The sequence below is a fragment of the Phasianus colchicus genome, chromosome 25, assembly GCF_987193195.1.
Source record: "Phasianus colchicus chromosome 25, bPhaCol1.hap1.1, whole genome shotgun sequence".
NCBI classification, from domain to species: Eukaryota; Metazoa; Chordata; class Aves; order Galliformes; family Phasianidae; genus Phasianus; species Phasianus colchicus.
The window spans coordinates 2,916,342-2,934,393 of record NC_143460.1 but is presented as its reverse complement, the minus strand read 5'-3'; the positions used below and the strand labels follow the sequence as shown (position 1 = coordinate 2,934,393).

The following is an 18,052-nucleotide window of genomic DNA, read 5'->3' as shown; positions in this document are numbered from 1 at the left end:
GGGCAGTGATGAGCAGCAATGGGAAATGTTGAGCAGCAATGGGGAGAAGAACAGGTTGCCCAAGGAGGTTGTGGATGCCTCATTCCTGGAGGCATTCAAGGCCAGGCTGGATGTGGCTCTGGGCAGCCTGGTCTGCTGGTTGGTGACCCTGCACACAGCAGGGGGTTGGAACCAGATGAGCATTGTGCTCCTTTGCAACCCAGGCCATTCTGTGATTCCATGATTCTATGAAATGGGCAGTGATGGGCAGTGCTGGGTAGCAATGGGCATCAATGAGAGTCAATGGGCATCAGTAGGCAGTGCTGGGTAGTGCTGGGCAGCAATGGGCATCAGTGGGCAGTGCTGAGCAGTGGTAGGTAGTGCTGGGCACTAATGGGGTCAATGGGCATCAGTGGGCATCAATGGGCAGTGCTGGGCATCAATGGGCAGTGCTGAGCAGTGCTAGGTAGTGCTGGGCACTAATGGGGGTCAATGGGCATCAATGGGCAGTGCTGAGCATCAGTGGGCAGTGCTGAGCAGTGCTGCTGCTGCCACCAGTGAGCACAGGACCAGGACCATCTTTCACACTGCCTCATTAACCCCCCGTGTCTGAATGAATGTTATTGGTGTCAAATTAACTCCAGCACGTCTGATCCTCTCTGGGCTTCGCACACCCCAAGAATTGAGATTTCTAATCAATCCAAACTCTTGAGGTTCATTTTCGAGTGCTGCCTTCCACAGGGCAGGTTCACGGGGGAAGGTGGTTCTGTAATTATTGCACAGGGTTTGGTATTAATCGCACCTATCAAAGATGCAGAACACGGCTAGGACCTCATTAAAGACTGTCATCGTGCTAATTAGGTAGGTCTCATACTTAATAACGGGGAGCTATTTCATGGCAGTTTCATGAAAAAAGAGGAGAAAAAGCCATTATCATTTCAGGAAAAGTCCCTGGAGAAGTGAAATGGTAATTCACAAATCCCCCCCACATCTATTAGCAAATCCTGCTCCAGAGACAAAAAGGGGTAGGGCGTCTGGCTCGGCTGATAGTCCTTATTGTCTGAATGCCTCTTAAGGAATATTAATTAAATATATCTATATTTCTCTCCCAAGAACGTGGAGATGCAACTACACTGACTCACGATTTTCAAGTGGCTGTTTGAAGCCTGGATCACACTCAGCTTGTCCCTGTAAACACCCCAGAAAATCCTACTGCAACACAAAATACCCTTTGGAGGTACACCCAGGGATCAGAGAGGGGCACAGATGCAGCAGGAGCAGTGCTGCACAGCCAAGGAAAGGGGGGAATTCGGTTCTTGGTTCTGGAAAGAGCTGTTGTGCTGCATTCTGCTGTTCGGTGTTGCTGCTGCTTATAGAAAGCTCCTTCTCTTTGCTGGTGGGAAAGGACCGGTGGGGACTGGGGGGAGCATATGTAACAAACAGGATGGATTGCTGATAAATAAAACACTGCAAAAACAGCTTTTCAGCATTCAGAGAAATGTGAGACAAAACAATCAGACCTAAAGCCCGTGAGGAAGGAAAACAAAAGCTGCTTGCAACTCAGGTTCCTGAAAAAGTGCTGAGCAGCGCTGGCAGATGCTGACCCGCTCTTCTCTCCTTGTATGGGCAGAAGCAGGGCTTGCCTTGTGCCTATATTTAATTTCTGAGGGGAGAAAATATTTCTCTCTCCATGCCTCTGCTCCACCAGCCTGTGTGTCCAGGGAGGCTGAAAGAGCTGCGTGTTTGAAAAACCAAACACTGCTGCTCCCACTCTTAAACTTGGAGTGAGCAGAACAGGTTTTTGCAACCCAACACCACAGAACTCAGCTGTGTGCTGAGCCCTCAGGATGTGTCCCCAGTGGGATGGGGCCAGCAGAGACGTGCATGACCTCAGCTTCCATGCTGGGGTTTGGGTCTGGGGGCTGAGGCTGACATGCATGGTTTGGACACTGACACCACGACACACGGAGCGCTCCGTGTAGGGATGATGCTGCTTTATTGGTTGCTCTTGGAGAGCGGGATGCTGAAGAACTTGGTTCTTTCAGGACAGGGTTTGTACACCACAGCATAAGAAACAAAACGATAACAAAGGTCTCTTGCAAAATTGTGTCACAGTGCAACGATAACAAGAAACATCCGTGGCAACGTTGTGTTGTGTCTCGATGTGACCCCTGGGAGAAGAGTGTGGGGAAAGAGGCAAAGCTGCTGAAACGGGCCAATGTCACAGCTGAGCATGGATCTCATCCTGCTGCTCCGTCTGCAGGGGAAGGAGAGTGCTGCAGGTACAGCAGAGATGCAGTTTGGGTGGAAAAAACAGCTGAAACGCAGCAGAGCTGGGATCCAACACCTGCAACGGGCGACTGTCTGAGTATGGCTGTCTTCTGAATTCAGAATTTTCCTTCCTTTCAAAGAAGTCCTTTGGGGTCACTGTTGAAATCTCCAGGCTCAGAACCCAGTTTTAAGTGCACTCAAGCAGGAGAAGATTTTTCTTAAAAAATTATATGTATATTTGCACACTCATACACACACACACACACAGTGAACTTTATCCTGCTGCTGTTTCAACCAGAGGTGACCCTAATCTGCTGTCATTGAGGCAGGCTCTGGGAGCTGGCTCAACCCAAAAGCTGCCAAAGAAGCGGATGGTTTTCACAAACAGCCCCCGAGGGCTTTCAAGGGGCTGAGCCAGCAGAGATGCCATGTGCTGATGGCCAAAGCCAAAGCTCACTCCATGGGGAGCTCTGCCTGCTCGGTCCTGGCAGGGCACAGCGCGTGGCCTCAGTCCCTGCTTTGGAAGATGCTTGGAGAAGCCACCGACCAACTCAGACCCAAACAGCTGTATTGATATCAAACCCAGACTGGGTGTAGTCTATGGTGTCGTGGACTTTCTTGGTGCCCATTTTAGGTTTCTCGATATGGCTTTCCACTTTTGGGCACCTCTCCGCTTTGCTGTGATGGTTCTGGATGTTCCCATGAAGAGGGAAGTAAAAGGTCCCCTTGAGTTTGTTTGTCTTTTTGGGTCTCTTGGAAATCTCGGGCTGCTTGTCTTCAGGTGGCAGCCAGCAAAGTTTCTCCTTGAGAAGCCGATCCCGGTCTGGCCGAACGCTCCTCAGGAACTTCTTGAAAATGTTGGCTGTGAGGGAGAACTTCCTGCAGAGCTCCTGGGACCTGCCAGCAGACAGCGATGCTTCACTCTTCTCCCCCTTCTTGTCCAGCTCTGGCAGGTCCAACCAGTTCCCAACCAGGTCTGCGAAGATGTTATCTCCCAGGACCAGAGGCTGCCTGTTTCTGCTCTGGGACATGAGGGAGGATGTCCAATCATGGCTTTCATCACACACCGTCCATCCCCCAGCCGTGCCTTGGCTGCTGCACTCAGATGTCCTGGGATGTGCGCGCTCTGCTCTGGCTGGAGCTGGGGAAGGTCCCTTGGAGCGGGAGCTGTCCTGGCCGCAGGAGGCGGAAGAGGAGGAGGAAGAGGGGATGATGTCTCCGAGGCGGCTGCTCTCTGGGATCGAGGTGGGACGGGGCAATGCTGGCTGTGGCACAGAGCAGGTGAGGGATGAAGGGCTGCAGCCCCCAGCTTCTGCTCGGCTCCGCGGCCGCTCCTCCGGCCCCGCTGTGCCGCCCTGACAGTGCAGGTGCTGCTCAGGGATGGGACCTCGGCCCCCCGAGATCTCCAACTGCTCCAAAGCTGCCTGGACCTGGAGCAGCTTTAGCTCCTGCAGTGCGCCCATCATGCAGTTCATCTGCTGGTGCAGCCCGTCGCCCACCTCCTTCATGGACAGCTGCGGGGAAGAAGCAGGCACTTGTCAGTGTCTGGGAGCCCCAAAAAGCAGCAGAGCTCCCTCCCCTCCCCTCATCCAAACACCGCAAGGAACGGCCATCGGATACGTCTCACATTCTCCAGGGATTTGAAACAGTTTAAAAATAAGTCAGACCCTCTAGAAACAAGAGAAGCTGACAGGAGAAGCGGGGTGTTGTGACCTGACAACAAAAACAAATAGTTGGAGATGGCAGGAATCGCCTGGCAGAGCCCCAAGGCGCAGGGCTGGGAGCAGCCGGGCTGCCTGCAGCTGGAGCCTTCACTGCTGCTTTTGTTTGCTCTGCACTGTGCAGCGAACAAACGGAAATCAGGAGTGGGAATAATGAGACTGCGCCTTCCCCTGAGAACTGTTTCTATACCCAAAGTGCTACAGTAAATGAAATCCTAGTGAGGATCACACATTACTACATAATGCCTATTCAGAGCTGAACTCTCTCGTTACAGGCACTTCTCAGTGGAGGACAAAGAAATGTCAACGTACTTGAAATTATGGAAGTAACATCGAACCAACACCAAACTTATTTCCAGGAAGGCAGCAATCTCTTTGATTCCCACGCTAAGAACATTAGCAGCAGTTCTGCTTTATCCCTGAAATTTATCCTGCTTCCCATGTTAGGCTTGAAAAACTCAAGTCATTTTTTTCCAGAGCTTCTACATTCCCGTCTTCTTTTGCTCCGCTGCTTTCTCTTTAGGTAGGATCTGGATCACATTCCCAAAGCTGTGCCATAAAACAAATGGGCGATACTTTCCAACAGCTGCCACTTCAGGGAGGGGATGGGAAGGAGAGGGAGAGCAGCAGGGGATGGGGCTGGAGGTGCAGACGTCGCATCCATGCAAGGTGGTTTGCAGAGCAGATTAGCGCTGTCTAGGAAAAGCTTTAGCCTATGCTGCCAGAAACAAACCCTTTAAAAGGCTCACTGCATTTTTTTTTTTCTGTGTAGCCATAGATCTTTGAAGTTTAAGGTGAAGGACAGCTGCGCCTTTTGTTCAGCTTCACCATCTCCAGCTTTAGCTTTTTTACCTCTCCTTTGCTTTTGCTAAATTAATTCAATTATTTGTTCCATTTCCATTTCTGTACCCAGACCTGAGCTTTATGCCAAAGCAGCCTCCAAAAGCTTTGCTCTTCTTCAACAACCCAAGTCCAAAATCAGCAAGCTCCACGCCAGCTCCTGACCACCAATCTCTACCTGCACTTCACAACCCAGAGCCAAAACCAAGCCAGTGAACTGCACTGATTTTTCAAAGCCTCCCTTCCCAACAACACAGTTATCACTCAGAACGAATGCGCTGCCCGTGAAGACACACAGAAGCTCTCACCCTCCCAATTACTGCCTAGAGTCCCCAACTAGCTCATTTTTGAACACCAGTAAATAAACCTCTACTTCTGCAGATATGCAAATAGTGCCCCACTTCCAGACTAACAGCTCTCGGGTTACAAAAGCTGAGGCCATATGTTCTACAAGCCTCAGACGAAACTATCACCTTACCTCTCCAGATTTGCCGTAATGCCTCTCGTCCTAACCTTTCTCGCCTTATTAATGGAAGGCTGTTTTATCTGGGGCTTTGCAAAAAGCTGGATTTGGAGCTGGCCCGGCCCCCCATTGGCTGCCTCTCATCAAATCCCCTGCAGGCACCGCGGCGCTGAGTGACAAGGGTCCTTGGTAATGACTGGGCTGATCAAACCCCAGCATATGCTGGCCGGCTCCACTGCTCACCTCATTGATTCAATTAACTCCCCCATGATGGGTGGCATCATTACAATGCATGCCTCATCCGGCGAGGCTTTATTAAGCATTAATATTTCATGGGCAGCATTTGTCATCCGTGTGATCGTTTCTCACAGATGGACTCATCCTTCCCCCAGGATGGGGTCTGAGCCCCCAGAGCCCTGTTCCAGCACTTCCTTCATGCTGGGAAGTGAACCTGAGCAAAGGAGCTGATGTCAGCCTGGGGAGCGTGAGCCCTGGAGAAGCAGAACTGCCCTTTTCCTCTGCAGAGATGCTCTCCCACGAAGGATGCTGAGGTTTGGATGCTGATTTTGAGGATGGCTGCAGTGCCCCCCCTGGGAAAAGGAACTGATCCCCCTTTCACCAAAAGGGGTTGCAAAGGCTTTTAACTCTGCTTGCAAACGCTGCTGAAGCTTCAGGTTGTGGAGGTTGGAAAGAAACAAACCCCAATCCAACAGAAGCCTGCTCTGTCTTCTGCTGTTCTCAGTGTAGGATCAGCATTGAATGAAACCCAGCCCAAGTGAAGTCACCGACTGGAGATCATTTTGCAGGGCCTTGGATCCCATCCACTTGTAATTACTCTGCGGTAATTAAGAGTACGCACCCTGGAGAGAGAACTCTGGGGAGAAAAGTTTCTTCCCTCGTGCCTAACAGCCATTCCCTCCCCTCTGCCAAGAGGAATCCACCTCCCCAAGTCCCCACTCTGCAGCTCTCTGAGCTTTAAGCAGTGGAAACAGAAATGCCTCCCCCAGTGCTGGCCAGGAGGTGAGGTTAAGAGCCCTGGGCTGTTGGATGAGCCAAGCTGTGCAGTGTCACAGTGGGAAGGATGCTGGCTGCGAGGTGCTGGGAACACAGGGCTGAGCACAGAGCCTGAATATGGCGTGAAAGGAACTGAAGTGCAACTTGAGACAGAGTGTGAGCGTGGTGCAAACCCCATAGAACCCTCATCTGGCACAGAGCTGACTGCACACACAGAGGTTATGCAAGTGGCTTTATGTAACCCGGGCACTGTGGGCAGCAGGAGATGCTCCGCCTCGCGCTCCTGTGAGCTGCAAATCCCAGCCAGAGCACAGGGGAAGGGGCTTCAAAGCTTCACCTCTGCTTCCAACAAAAGACAGATGGGAACTACGACAGCTCATGGGCGTTCAAATTTGTCAGTTAAAGCTGGATGCCTCAAACTGCGTCTCAAAATCCAATATTTCTGAACATTTCCCTAAAAAAGTGGCATGGAAGAGTTTTACTCCCGGAGCAGCCACAACTGATTTACACAGTTTATAAATCAATGAATCATCCCTGACTAATTAACACTGCAGGATGACAACTCTGCCCCAAGGAGCCCTTTCACATGTGCTGGCATTTTAACAAATTCAAACCCAAATACCTGAGATGTGTGAAAAAGGGAGATTCCTGCTGCTGTTTCCCACCCCACAGATAAATGAACTTTTTAAGCTCATCCGGGGAAGGAAGGTTTTCCTATTAGCATCTAATAGGTTGTGGATGCCCCATCCCTGGAGGCATTCAAGGCCAGGCTGGATGTGGCTCTGGGCAGCCTGGTTGGTGACCCTGCACATAGCAGGGGTTGGAACTGGATGAGCACTGTGGTCCTTTTCAACGCAGGCCATTCTATGATTCCAGTGAGTGCACTGCTCTGTGCACTGCCTGCTCAGGGCTGCAGCTGAGGCGGAACTGGGGCAGAAGAGCTCTGAGCATGGCTGTGTAATGAGGAGGAAGACAGATGTCCGGCTCTGAGGTAAAAGCAATGCAACAGGAGGAAGCTATTCCTGAGAGGAACAGGAAAGAGCAAAAGGCAAATGGCAGCTTGTAATAATAGGGTTGATAGGCAACAGAACCAGACAGAAACAATTGGTATTTAGAGGGGGTGACCTAATGGAGACCAAAATTATTTTAGAAGTGCTGAGCTGATCACATTGTTTCCGTTTCTGTTCGAGTCACTGTGATTAATCTTCTGCAAGCTGGAACTGTCCCAGCTCAGGTCTGCACTGTGCAGGGAGCTTCCCTCCAGCTGTGATCCCTGGATGCTACAGCCTGCAGTGTTCTGCCTGTCCTTGAATTTCTTCACATGGATTTCAAGTCATCTTAACCTCTTTTCCTTCCAGAGTAAATTAGGGTATAAACCGTGAGCACGCATCTGAAAGAGGAAGGAAGGATGCTGAAACTTTCCCAAGGGTTTTCCCAGGAGGTTAAACAGATCTCAAGCAGATGTTACCCATGGAAGACACGGTTCACAGCACTTAGTTAGCTGTTCTCCTCACCCTGCTTCTTTCCATTCAATTGCAACTGCCATTTGTAATGGCAGTTTGCAGCCCAGCAGTCTGCCTGCACTGGGGTATCATAAACATTCCTGAATACATGCAGATGTGGTTTCAAAAATACGAAAATCCAATGCAGTCATCTTCAGGAGTCCTCCCTGGAAATAAGAGGACCAGGACCAGGGTTATACATGATAGGAAATCTGTTCCTGAGCTTTCTGCCCTCCCCCAAGGCAACAGCAAGGAGGGATTCTGCCATAACCTCCCAGGCGTCACTCCCAGGGGTGATGGAACCTGTAAGGGACTGAGTTTTTGATCAGTACAAGTGATGCTGTGATTCTACCTGCTGACATCACTGCACAACCCCAGGCCTTGGTGCCCATCACTGACACCTGCTCTGCTGGACCTTCCTTCTGGGACAGCACTAACGAAGGCACAGAGGATCCTTTTTGAGTGTGACAGTTACCAGAATAGGACCCAGCGTGAGACAGTACAAAATAATTGGTCGTAATTTTCACACAGAACAAATGTTCTATTCCTGTAAGACATTCATAGCAAGAAACTCTGTCTACCAGGATGTACATTAATACAAGGAGGGAATTGGACTCTCCATCAAACTCAATAATATGATGCATTTATAATACAAGTGCAATGAGGACATTCAGAAGTTCAAGTCAGGAGGTTTTTTTCTTGTTTTAAATTTCTACCAAAACCACAAAACAAAAACAAAAACAAAAACAAAAAAACAAGAGAAAGCCAAGAAAGATGAAGGTGCTCAGATCCAAGCTGCAGCTCTGGCCAACTTGACTGTGAGCCCTCACCCAACAGCCACACAAACCCCAAATGCAAGATAAATCTACCCCATGGACATAGCAGCCCCTAGCCAGAAATAACAAGTGATTTATTCTTCTGGTTGTGGAGGAGCCTGGAAATCCCAATCCCATTGTACTACGCTGATGTTACTATGTATAAATGCAAACAATCTCTGTGTCATTAAGTTTACAGAGGTAATGCCATCTGCAGCATGAGACGTGCAAATGAAATTCTGGAAGGGCTGCAAGCACACACTGCTGGCTCCAGTTTTGTTTTCCATCTACCAGGACCCCTTGGCAAGGCTGCTCTCAAGGGGTTTCCCAGTCTGTATACACACCTGATGGTCCTGGCCCAAGTGCAACATCTCACACTTGGCTTTGCTGAACCTCATTAGGTTCACATGGACTCACCTTTTGAGTGCATCAAGGTCCATCTGATGGCATCCCTTCCTTGTGTGACATCAACTGCAACACTCAGCTCGGAACATGGGACCTCAGAAAGCCTGATGCCCACAGCCTTATGCATAGAGAAGTTATTTACTGGGAGAGGAAATACTAAGAAGCAAAGAACAGTTGGAAAACCCAACCAGCTGCAGCACTGAGATCAGTTTAGAAGCGAGCTGAACTGGAGGAACTGACAGAGCACCTGGTGCCACAGGAAGAGGTGAACACTTGCAGCCCTGCAGAGCCTCACCCAAGCACTGCAGACACAGGTGGGGCACCTTTAGACACATGAAGGTTGGAAAGAGCACTAAAAACCATTGGGTGCAACCATCAGACCATGCCTGTGAGTGCTGCAGACCATGTTAGTGTGACACCCACCCTTTTCTTGGTGACTTCACCACCTCCCTGGGCAGCCTGTTCCAACGCATCACCACTCTTTCTAAGAAGAAATGTTTCCTAATAACCAATCTGAATCTCTCCTGGCACAACTTAAGGCCGCCACCTCCCATCCTATTGCTGTTAAGTAAGACATCCAGACACCGGCGTCCTTCCCTGTGCCCAGCTGGTTGGTGATGCCCAGCTATATGCTCATACACTGCTGGTGAGATAACACTCAGCAGCTCAGAAAGCTGAGATACTTCTGTGCCTCAGGAGGATCTTTGCAGACTCAGAGTCTGGCTGCTAGTCTTTTGGTATTTAGTTTAATTGCATTAATGGAAGTTGCGTAAGTGCTGTGGCAGGTTTCATGACTGCCATATGAAGGACAGATGCCAGAAGGAGTGGCAGAGCATGACGTACTCCATGCCAGCCCTACAGACTAGAAGGGGTGAACAAAGTCTCTGTACCTTATATGCACAGGCTGAGGGGCAGTGAGCTGACCCAGCGGGTGCTGAGCTGCTCCTGAGGTCGGTGCCAGCACTGGGATGAGACCACAGCATCAGGAGCTCCATGCTGGGCTCACGTGTGGCTGTGATGAATGGCTGTGTCAGCTGAGCTGTGCCTGGCTTCATAGTGCCTGTGAGTGGAAGCTTCTGAATGAATTCCAATCAAAGGGACACCACACATGCCAGAAACTATCGGCTTACAATGGAAAACATGCAATAGGAATATGAGCGCTCTCATTGACTGAAATGGGCCAAATTTATCTTCAGGAGCTGCTGTGAGAGGCCTGGGGGGCATTCCCAGAGCCTGACACCGAGGCTGGGTGTGCATGCCTGGACCCATGCTGCTCTGTGCCCTGTCTGGCAAAGGGCTGCGTGAGCTCAGCACACAGCTGTGCTGGGATATCCAGGCACAGCAGCCTCAGCCAGGCACACAGTCACTTCAATATGGTCTTAATACACAAAACAGGGACAACAAATAATTATCAGAGCTGGAATCTGCGAATCCCACACTGATGGGGGATAGAGTTGCACTGGAAGATAACCTTTCCTTGTGAACCGGGAGCTGTGCCAACATAAAAATAGAAATAAAAAAAAAAATAAAACCTCAAAACCAGCAAACAGCTGTGATGTTTGAAACTGGAACAAACTTGTGCAGGTCAGGAGGCCTCACACCTCTGCCTTGTGCTGCCCAGCTCCTCCAGGTGCACAGCTGCCCCACACAACAGCCCATCAGTACTCCTCCCCTGACCATATCCTGCACACACTGCAGATCCCTGGATCTGATCTCAGGACGATGCTCTCTGACCAGGTTCCCATTTAGCTGCACGGGGGGCAGCTGTTGTCTCTATCTGACGGCGCAAACAAACTGAGTCCTTCCCACATGAATCTTGGTTCTGGTGCATTTAATGTCTGGAGGCACGACCTGCCATGTAATGAAGAAAGTGGCAGGAAGGCAGGGTCAGGAGGCTCCGTTCCCACTCGCCATTGAGCGCAGATGGCCCCAGCTGTCTCTTGCCCTGCTTGCCGCTCTTTAAAGAAACATTAATCTATTTTAATTCCAGGCTATCTTGACAGTATTGATTTTTAAAAGCTATTATTGCTGAGGATATCACTTACAGTTATTTTAATTAATACAGACCTCCCACCTCCAGTAAATCACTGCTTGCTGGCATCGCTGATGACAGCAGTGCTTTTGGAGCACCCTGACGTGGCTGTGCTGAGCAGCACCAAGATGGGAATTTCTGGCTGAAATAAGTTTTCAAAGTGACAATACTGCTGCTCAGAGAATGAGATGTATGCACTGCTAAGACAAAATGCAGGGTTAGTGATGTTATTCTAGGCACGTTCTTTTGGACGCTACTCATTTAATCCACCTTCCAGCCTGCTCAGATTTTAAAGACCTTCCAGGTTACAATGTGCTGAGGCTCCAGTGGACCTCGGCATGTCTCTCTATTGACTCAGCACTGTTGCTTATACACGAAACGCTTCCTGTAATTCATGAAGGATAGGAAAACCGTGGGTAAGCCTCTGTTACAGAACTCTATCCGAAATCACCATCCTGTTAAGCCCTACACCAGAAACTTCCCCTACCCGTTCTGCTTTGCCTCGTCTTCCCCTTTTGTTCTCGTTATCTATTTATCGGATCGCTGCGTTGCTCGCCAGACAAACCTCCGAAGACGATCCATAACACAGCAGTTCATCCCGCTGCTCCATCCCCAGCAAAGCCCCGCGCACCAACAATGCCCGGCTCGCAGACAAGCCCCAGCAAGTTCTAGCAGCGACGTTACAATCCGAATCCGAGCGAGAAAACAGCGCTGATTTACGACAAAGGCTTTCCTATTGAAGAAGAGGTATTTTTCCAAATACGTCTGACGGCTGACAACCGCACGCTTTCTTCGCATCATTCTGATTCCTGCCAACTTACTCTTCTCGCACGCTCCCACAAACGCTTCTTTGATTCCCGATCTTCGCTGACAGCCGCTTCTTTTTCCTTTTTAAAGCGCCCGCTATCCCCGCCGGTTGCGGACAGCCCCGCCGCTCCCCCCGGCCCCGCGTGTCCCCGCTTCGCCCCCCGCCCGCCGCCCCCTACCAGCTCCTGCTTCAGCCGCCGCAGGTGCTGCTCCATGGCCGGGCTCAGCGCTGCCCCTCCATGCGCCGCTCCGCGCTCCGCCCGCACACAGCGGGGAGGGGAGGAGAAGGGAGAGAAAGGGAGGGGGGTCCCGGCGCTGCCCGCCCCGCGGGGCGGCCCCAACCCGAGGCCGATGCGTGCGGGCACGGCGCGGCGGGGCGGCCTCGCAAACCCTCCGCTCCGCTGGTGTTGGGTCCGGGCGGTGCGGGGATGGGCGACACGCAGCTCGTGGGAGGGGGATGTCCTGCCCTGCCCTGCCCTGCCCTGCCCACAGCAGCGGGCGGTGAGGGGCTGCCCAGGGACCCATCCACCGCCAGTGCGTAGAACTACTCCTTGTCATACAATCACAGAATCATCACAGAATGGCCAGGGTTGGAAGGGACCTCAAGGATCATGAAGCTCCAACCCCCTGCCTCATGCAGGGCCACCAACCTCCCCACTTCATACCAGCCCAGGCTGCCCAGGGCCCCATCCAACCTGGCCTTGAACACCTCCAGGGATGGACGGGGCATCCACAGCCTCTCTGGGCAGCTGTTCCAGCACCTCACCACTCTCATAGGAAAGAACTTCCCCCTGACATCCAACCTCAATCTTCCCTCCCTCAACTTCAAACCATTTCCCCTTGTCCTGCTGTTATCTCCCCTTTCAAAGAGTTGATTCCCCTCCTGTTTGTAGGCTCCCTTTAGGTACTGAAGGCTGCAATGAGGTCACTCCGCAGCCTTCTTTTCTCCAGGCTGAACTCAGCCCAGCTCCCTCAGCCTGTCTTTGTAGGGAGGTGCTGCAGCCCCCTGATCATCTCTGTGGCTCCTCTGGACCCTCTCATTGTCCTGGGAAAGGATGCATTTCACCCAGAGGGTGGTGATGCACTGGAACAGGTTGCCCAAGGAGGCTGTGGATGCCCCATCCCTGCAGGCATTCAAGGCCAGGCTGGATGTGGCTCTGGGCAGCCTGGGCTCCTGGTTGGTGACCCTGCACACAGCAGGGGGTTGGAACTGGGTGATCACTGTGGTCTTTTTCAACCCAGGCCATTCTATGATTCTATGACTTGGCTTTGCTGTGCAGGGTGTTGCTGGCCGCCTCCTTGCACAGACACACAGACACAGGAGCCAGGAAACACCTCCAGAGCTCCATATCAGGCTTGGCGGCTGCACTCCATTTGGACAGCTTTGAATTTTATTTTTTTTTTTCCCAACGTTTCTCACATATTTTTATGTAGGTATTGTTTGTTCTCTGCTCTTGTGCACAATGTATTGTTGGAGTAATAAATGCTGAGTTCCCTGTGCTGGCTTAACAAGGCTTGTGTGAATCATTCTGCAGTGGGAAAGAACTTGATGGAATGAGTGATACTGCTCTCTGCTCTCACGTCTGGGGTGGGAGACAATTACTTGCTTTCTGCTGTAAATGTCAGCACTGTCAAAGACCGACTGCAGCCTTTGCTCTTCAGGTCTCTAATTCTTTTGAAGGAAAGCATTTTTTATTGTTAGTGACATTTTTGTTTGTAGAAGCCAGCCTTGGTGCTTCTGAAAGCTGACCTTTGTGTCAAAACACAACTTAAATAGCAAGTTGGTGTTCTGGGCTTCCATGTATGTTTGGGAAATGCTCAGAAATTCACATTTGCTGATCCTTCCAGCATCTCTCCCATTACTGTTCAAGATTCCCAGCCTCTTTTTGCAGGATTTCCATGTCCTGCCTACAAAGGGAGGCACGAAACTTGCTCCTGTTTCCAAGGTTTTGTAGGATGTGTGGCAGCAAAATATTAACGTTTTAAAGAAATGGCCTTATCAAAAAGTTAATTGCTTCTAACAGCACGCTGGGAGGTGAGCAGGACACCTGCCAGGCCTGATCTTCCCTAAGGTCTCAGCCAACTGGCTCAGCCATCACCTTCTCTTGCAGTCTGGCTGGGTTCGTTGGCCAGCTGGATGCTCCCCAAGGCCAAGGGCTGGGGGATGTTGCTCCCCTGCCTATCCAAGCATGTCAAGTGTCATATGGCAGCTCTGAACAGCCAGTCAGTGGTACAAAATCAGAAAGATGGCATTGTGTGCAGAACACGGGCTGGAACGCCTGCCTCCACCAATTATTCATGCTACACCGAAAGATCCTCCCTCCTCTTTCTGTGCCTTCCTGAAGGGTCTGTTTGCAGGAGCCTCAGATCTGAGGTTTCTGCCTTGCTTGGGTGGCTCAAGATCTTTCTTTTCTTAAAACAGGGAGCAAAGTTCTATAATTTATTGAATTATCTCTGAGCTGGAAAGTAATATTTAGATATTACACCTTCCCTGTGGCTTGGCACCAAAGCTTGTACCTGTAATAAGTAGGCCTAGGTTCAGCTGTTTTGAGCTGAATAGTGATCGAGAGCTTGATTTATCCAAGCCAGCTTTGAAACAATGGTATTTGTAGGTGCCCTTTTACATTTGGTGGGGAATGGACTGATGCAACCATCAAGAGGGAACGGCTGTTTACAAGAGTGGATAGCAATAGAACAAGGGGGAATGGTCTTAAATTGAGACGGGGGGAGGAAGTTTTTCACCCAGAGGGTGGTGACACACTGGAACAGGTTGCCCAAGGAGGCTGTGGATGCCCCATCCCTGCAGGCATTCAAGGCCAGGCTGGATGTGGCTCTGGGCAGCCTGGGCTGCTGGTTGGCGACCTGCACATAGCAGGGGGTTGGGACTGGATGATCACTGCGCTCCTTTTCAACCCAGGCCATTCTACTATTCTTTGATTCTATGATTCTATGTCTTCTGTTCTTCAGGTTTGCTGTGTCTACGCAAAGGAGAGTGCTGCTGAGCACTGCAGTTTTGGCATCTTAAAAAACAGCATGAAATCAGATCAGGGATTATCCCAGGCACGGCACTCTCTCCCCATGGTTTCCTTTACAGCAGTTGTTTGTTTATCATTATTTTAAATGGTGCTTCTCCCAGTGCTTGGAATATTCCAACATAAAACAATCAAAAACCAGCATACATGTAATTATTGGAAGCATTGAATCTAAGTTGAGCAATACTGCATTTTCCAGCATGCCCAGCATCCAGGACCTATTGCACTTGTCCATGGCAATGGGCAGATGCTGTGCTCCAGAAAGCTCTGTAACAGTTGTAGGACTGAGCTTTGTGATCTGCCAGCAGATGAAGAGCAAAAAGGTTTTAGCTCCTGTTTAAGGTCAGTCTTCTGGTCAGTTTTTTAGCCTCCAGGATTGCATATGTCCAGTATATAGATATAGATAGGAGTATATGATACAGAAAGGAGCAGAATATCCAAACTAACGGGAACCTGGAAGAGAACAGGAAAATGAAAAGCATTTTCTCAATGGGATTTCCCCACAACCCAACATTTGGGTTCTCAGTGGGGACAACACTGCAGGCTCTGCTCCCTTCCGCTCCGCAGCAGTGTGAGCAATGAGCAGATGGTGCAGCGTGGTGGAAAATCAGGACTCCAAGAAAGCACAGAGTTGAAAGCAAAACCCCCTTCAGCAGAAAGCAACGTGGCTTATTTCAGCATAAAGTGAAAAATTGAGATCCTTGGGCAAAAAATAGAATATGCCTTCAGAGCTGTACCCACTTACGTGAACTGCCTCGTTCCTTCTTGTTGGAGAACACATCTATCCCTTCACAGCTGAGGGCTTCCTCATCTCATTTGTTGTCTTTCAGTTCATTGATCTTGTTCTTCAGTGCTTTCACGAGGCTGTTCTTTGTTGAACTAACAACCGTGCTTATCTCTGAATTTTCTTCTTTTTACTTAATTTCACACCGAAGGCGAATTTTTCAGAATTTCTTCTTGCTGAGGTTTCAGCATGACCTAAATTGCATCCATCGCCTTTAAAATCCAGTGGGCCGTAAGCAGCCATCCAAGGTAGGTAAGAATATCAGATCAAAAACTTGGATTCTGCTTCTCTATTTGTGCATTAAGTGGTGAGTTACCCCTGAAAACAGAACCATTTATTCCACGTGGTTGTTTGTTGTATGCAGTCTCTGCACTTGTGGCTCTTGAATTCCTCTCAGGCCCATACCCCACTATGCCTGCAGCCCTGAAATAAAGGCTCTCACAGCCCCAATTGGGCTCCAGCCCCAAAAACTCCCCGGCCAGCACTGAAGTGTGGGGTAAGTGCCAGGGCAGCAGAACTGCTGCTCTCACTGTGCTATCTGGAGCTCCAGAACGATTGGATTACAGCTCGGCTGGCTGCATTTCTGTGACCTAGATCATCTTCATACTAGCTGAAAAATAATTTAGCAAACCTTCGTATAAAAGCTTATCCAAGATTAAAATGAGATGATATTTATTTATTGCAAACTCTGGGCAGTCATGGTAAACCCCTCATCACTGCCACAGCTGAAATAGTTTATCTGAGCTGATATTCTGATGGCTTCTTTTTGTGACTCCGTAATGTTATCATACTTAAAATGAAATCCTGCATTATACTTGCCGTTCTCTAACATAAAAACCAAAATTATTTTTTTAAGACATGGGAGGTTTAATAGTTCTCATTTAATTGCAAGCCTTGAGTAATAACAAAAAGGTAACGTGTATCTGAAAACCAAGAGCTTGCTTTGACTTTATTAACTTTCTCCTCAGAAATATTCAGCTGTGGGAAAGGATAACACATGTGTTTGTGTATCTGTGTGTGAGCGTGACCTCTGCTCCTCACCTCCTTCTGCACCCACCGTGTTAGGCTCCAAACAGCACAGATAAATAATGCAGGGCCCTTGCCTGGGACAGCTTGCTATTTAATTCATGCGTGCTGCAGAGAAGGGTCAGAAAAAGACTGGAAGTGGAATGTGGGAAGAATAAAACAGTAACGTTCTGTCTTTGTAAGTCATGGTCATTAAAGATGGAATGGGGGAATTTGGTGGAGTGACAAGCTGCTTGCTTACTGCCCCTCTGGCACTATGCATGTTTTTGGGCATTCCCTTCCAGATCATTATTAATTGTGCATGTGAGGTTTTTCAGTCTGGAAGTAGCTGCATCAGCGCCTGCTTCTGCAGTGGTGGTGAATATGAATCCACTATCTGTGTTAACATCAATGGTACTTTCACTGTATGGAGAACACACACAGTTACTATGGCAGTGTAAACACAAACACATACTACACTCCTCAGAGTGATTTCTATGTGCTGCAAAGTACAGAGAATGTCTTCATCCGAACTCGTTTGTGAAAGGAGGATGAGATTATCTCACTTTTAAACTATTTTATAAATATTATGGAAACCAAGACTTGTTCTGAGTAACTCCACGTCTTAGCAGATATAAGAGACAAATCCTTTGAAGCTAAAGGAATCAGACAAGGCAGGTGCTTGTTTACAGTAACTATGTTCAAACCCATAATGAATGTATTTTAAAAAGATATACACATCTTGACAGCTCTGGAAGCCAGTAGAAATTCTCTTGGAGTGCTTTATTCCATTCTTTCAAAGAGTTAATACAGGATTAGCTGTCGTGGATGGAGAAAAAGTTCCAGAGAAAGAGATGGATGAATCTGCAGTGAGTACTTAGTGCTGGTACTCAAGATGCCTGGATGTTTCTTTGCACTTCAAGTGTCAGTCTTAGGAGGTCTTGGAACAATGCAAGCTAGAAGCTGAACACGTGATATGGGCCCTTGCCTTGCTTCTGGAAGATAAGTGCTTTGTGATCTGAAGCAGTGAGAAGCTGACCTTGATATCAGCATGCACATCTCGGGTGCTTTACACAGCTGTTTATCCAAAGCTGATATTTATATATGTAGGTTCATAAAGGAAGGAATCTTGGATGGAATTAAACTGAATATGTACTCTGCACCTCATAGAATCACAGAACAGTATGGGTTGAAAGGGACCTTAAAAACCACTTAGCACCAGTCCCCTGCTGTGGGTAGGGATGCCTATCTCTGCATTAGGTAGGACAGAACAGCAGGACATGAAGCAGTGGTGAGTGCTGTTCTGGGGAAATAAAGTATGCACTGAGCAGTTAGGGGATGACTTATCCCTAGAAGGGTTTTCTTCTAAGCCTTTCTTTCTG

At 49.3% G+C, this 18,052-nt stretch overlaps 1 protein-coding gene across 5 annotated transcripts; it reads right to left on the bottom strand.

Annotated features, from left to right (window-relative positions):
- Positions 1-1,879: 1,879 nt before the first annotated feature.
- On the bottom strand, positions 1,880-12,310 carry INKA2 (inka box actin regulator 2). Of its 5 annotated transcripts, XM_090124632.1 has the most exons (3): positions 11,078-11,856; positions 7,803-10,967; positions 1,880-3,764 (listed from the first exon to the last, which is right to left on the bottom strand). In XM_090124632.1, the coding sequence occupies exons 2-3, from the start codon at positions 7,815-7,817 to the stop codon at positions 2,802-2,804; spliced, it is 978 nt and encodes a 325-aa protein (XP_089980758.1). In that variant the 5' UTR covers positions 7,818-10,967; positions 11,078-11,856; the 3' UTR covers positions 1,880-2,801. The 5 variants fall into 5 exon arrangements, with proteins under 5 accessions (XP_089980758.1, XP_089980757.1, XP_031461818.2 ...); XM_090124631.1 differs by having other exon boundaries at positions 7,803-11,856; XM_031605958.2 differs by lacking the exons at positions 7,803-10,967; positions 11,078-11,856 and adding an exon at positions 12,029-12,310 and having other exon boundaries at positions 1,881-3,764.
- Positions 12,311-18,052: the final 5,742 nt, after the last annotated feature.

Excerpts from the sequence above, each read along its gene's own strand:
- INKA2 (XM_031605958.2), bottom strand. The coding sequence starts at position 12,064 with ATGGAGCAGCACCTGCGGCGGCTGAAGCAGGAGCTG. Across the intron at positions 3,765-12,028 it reads GGCGGCTGAAGCAGGAGCTG|CTGTCCATGAAGGAGGTGGG; the intron begins GTAGGGGGCGGC and ends TCTTCCCCGCAG.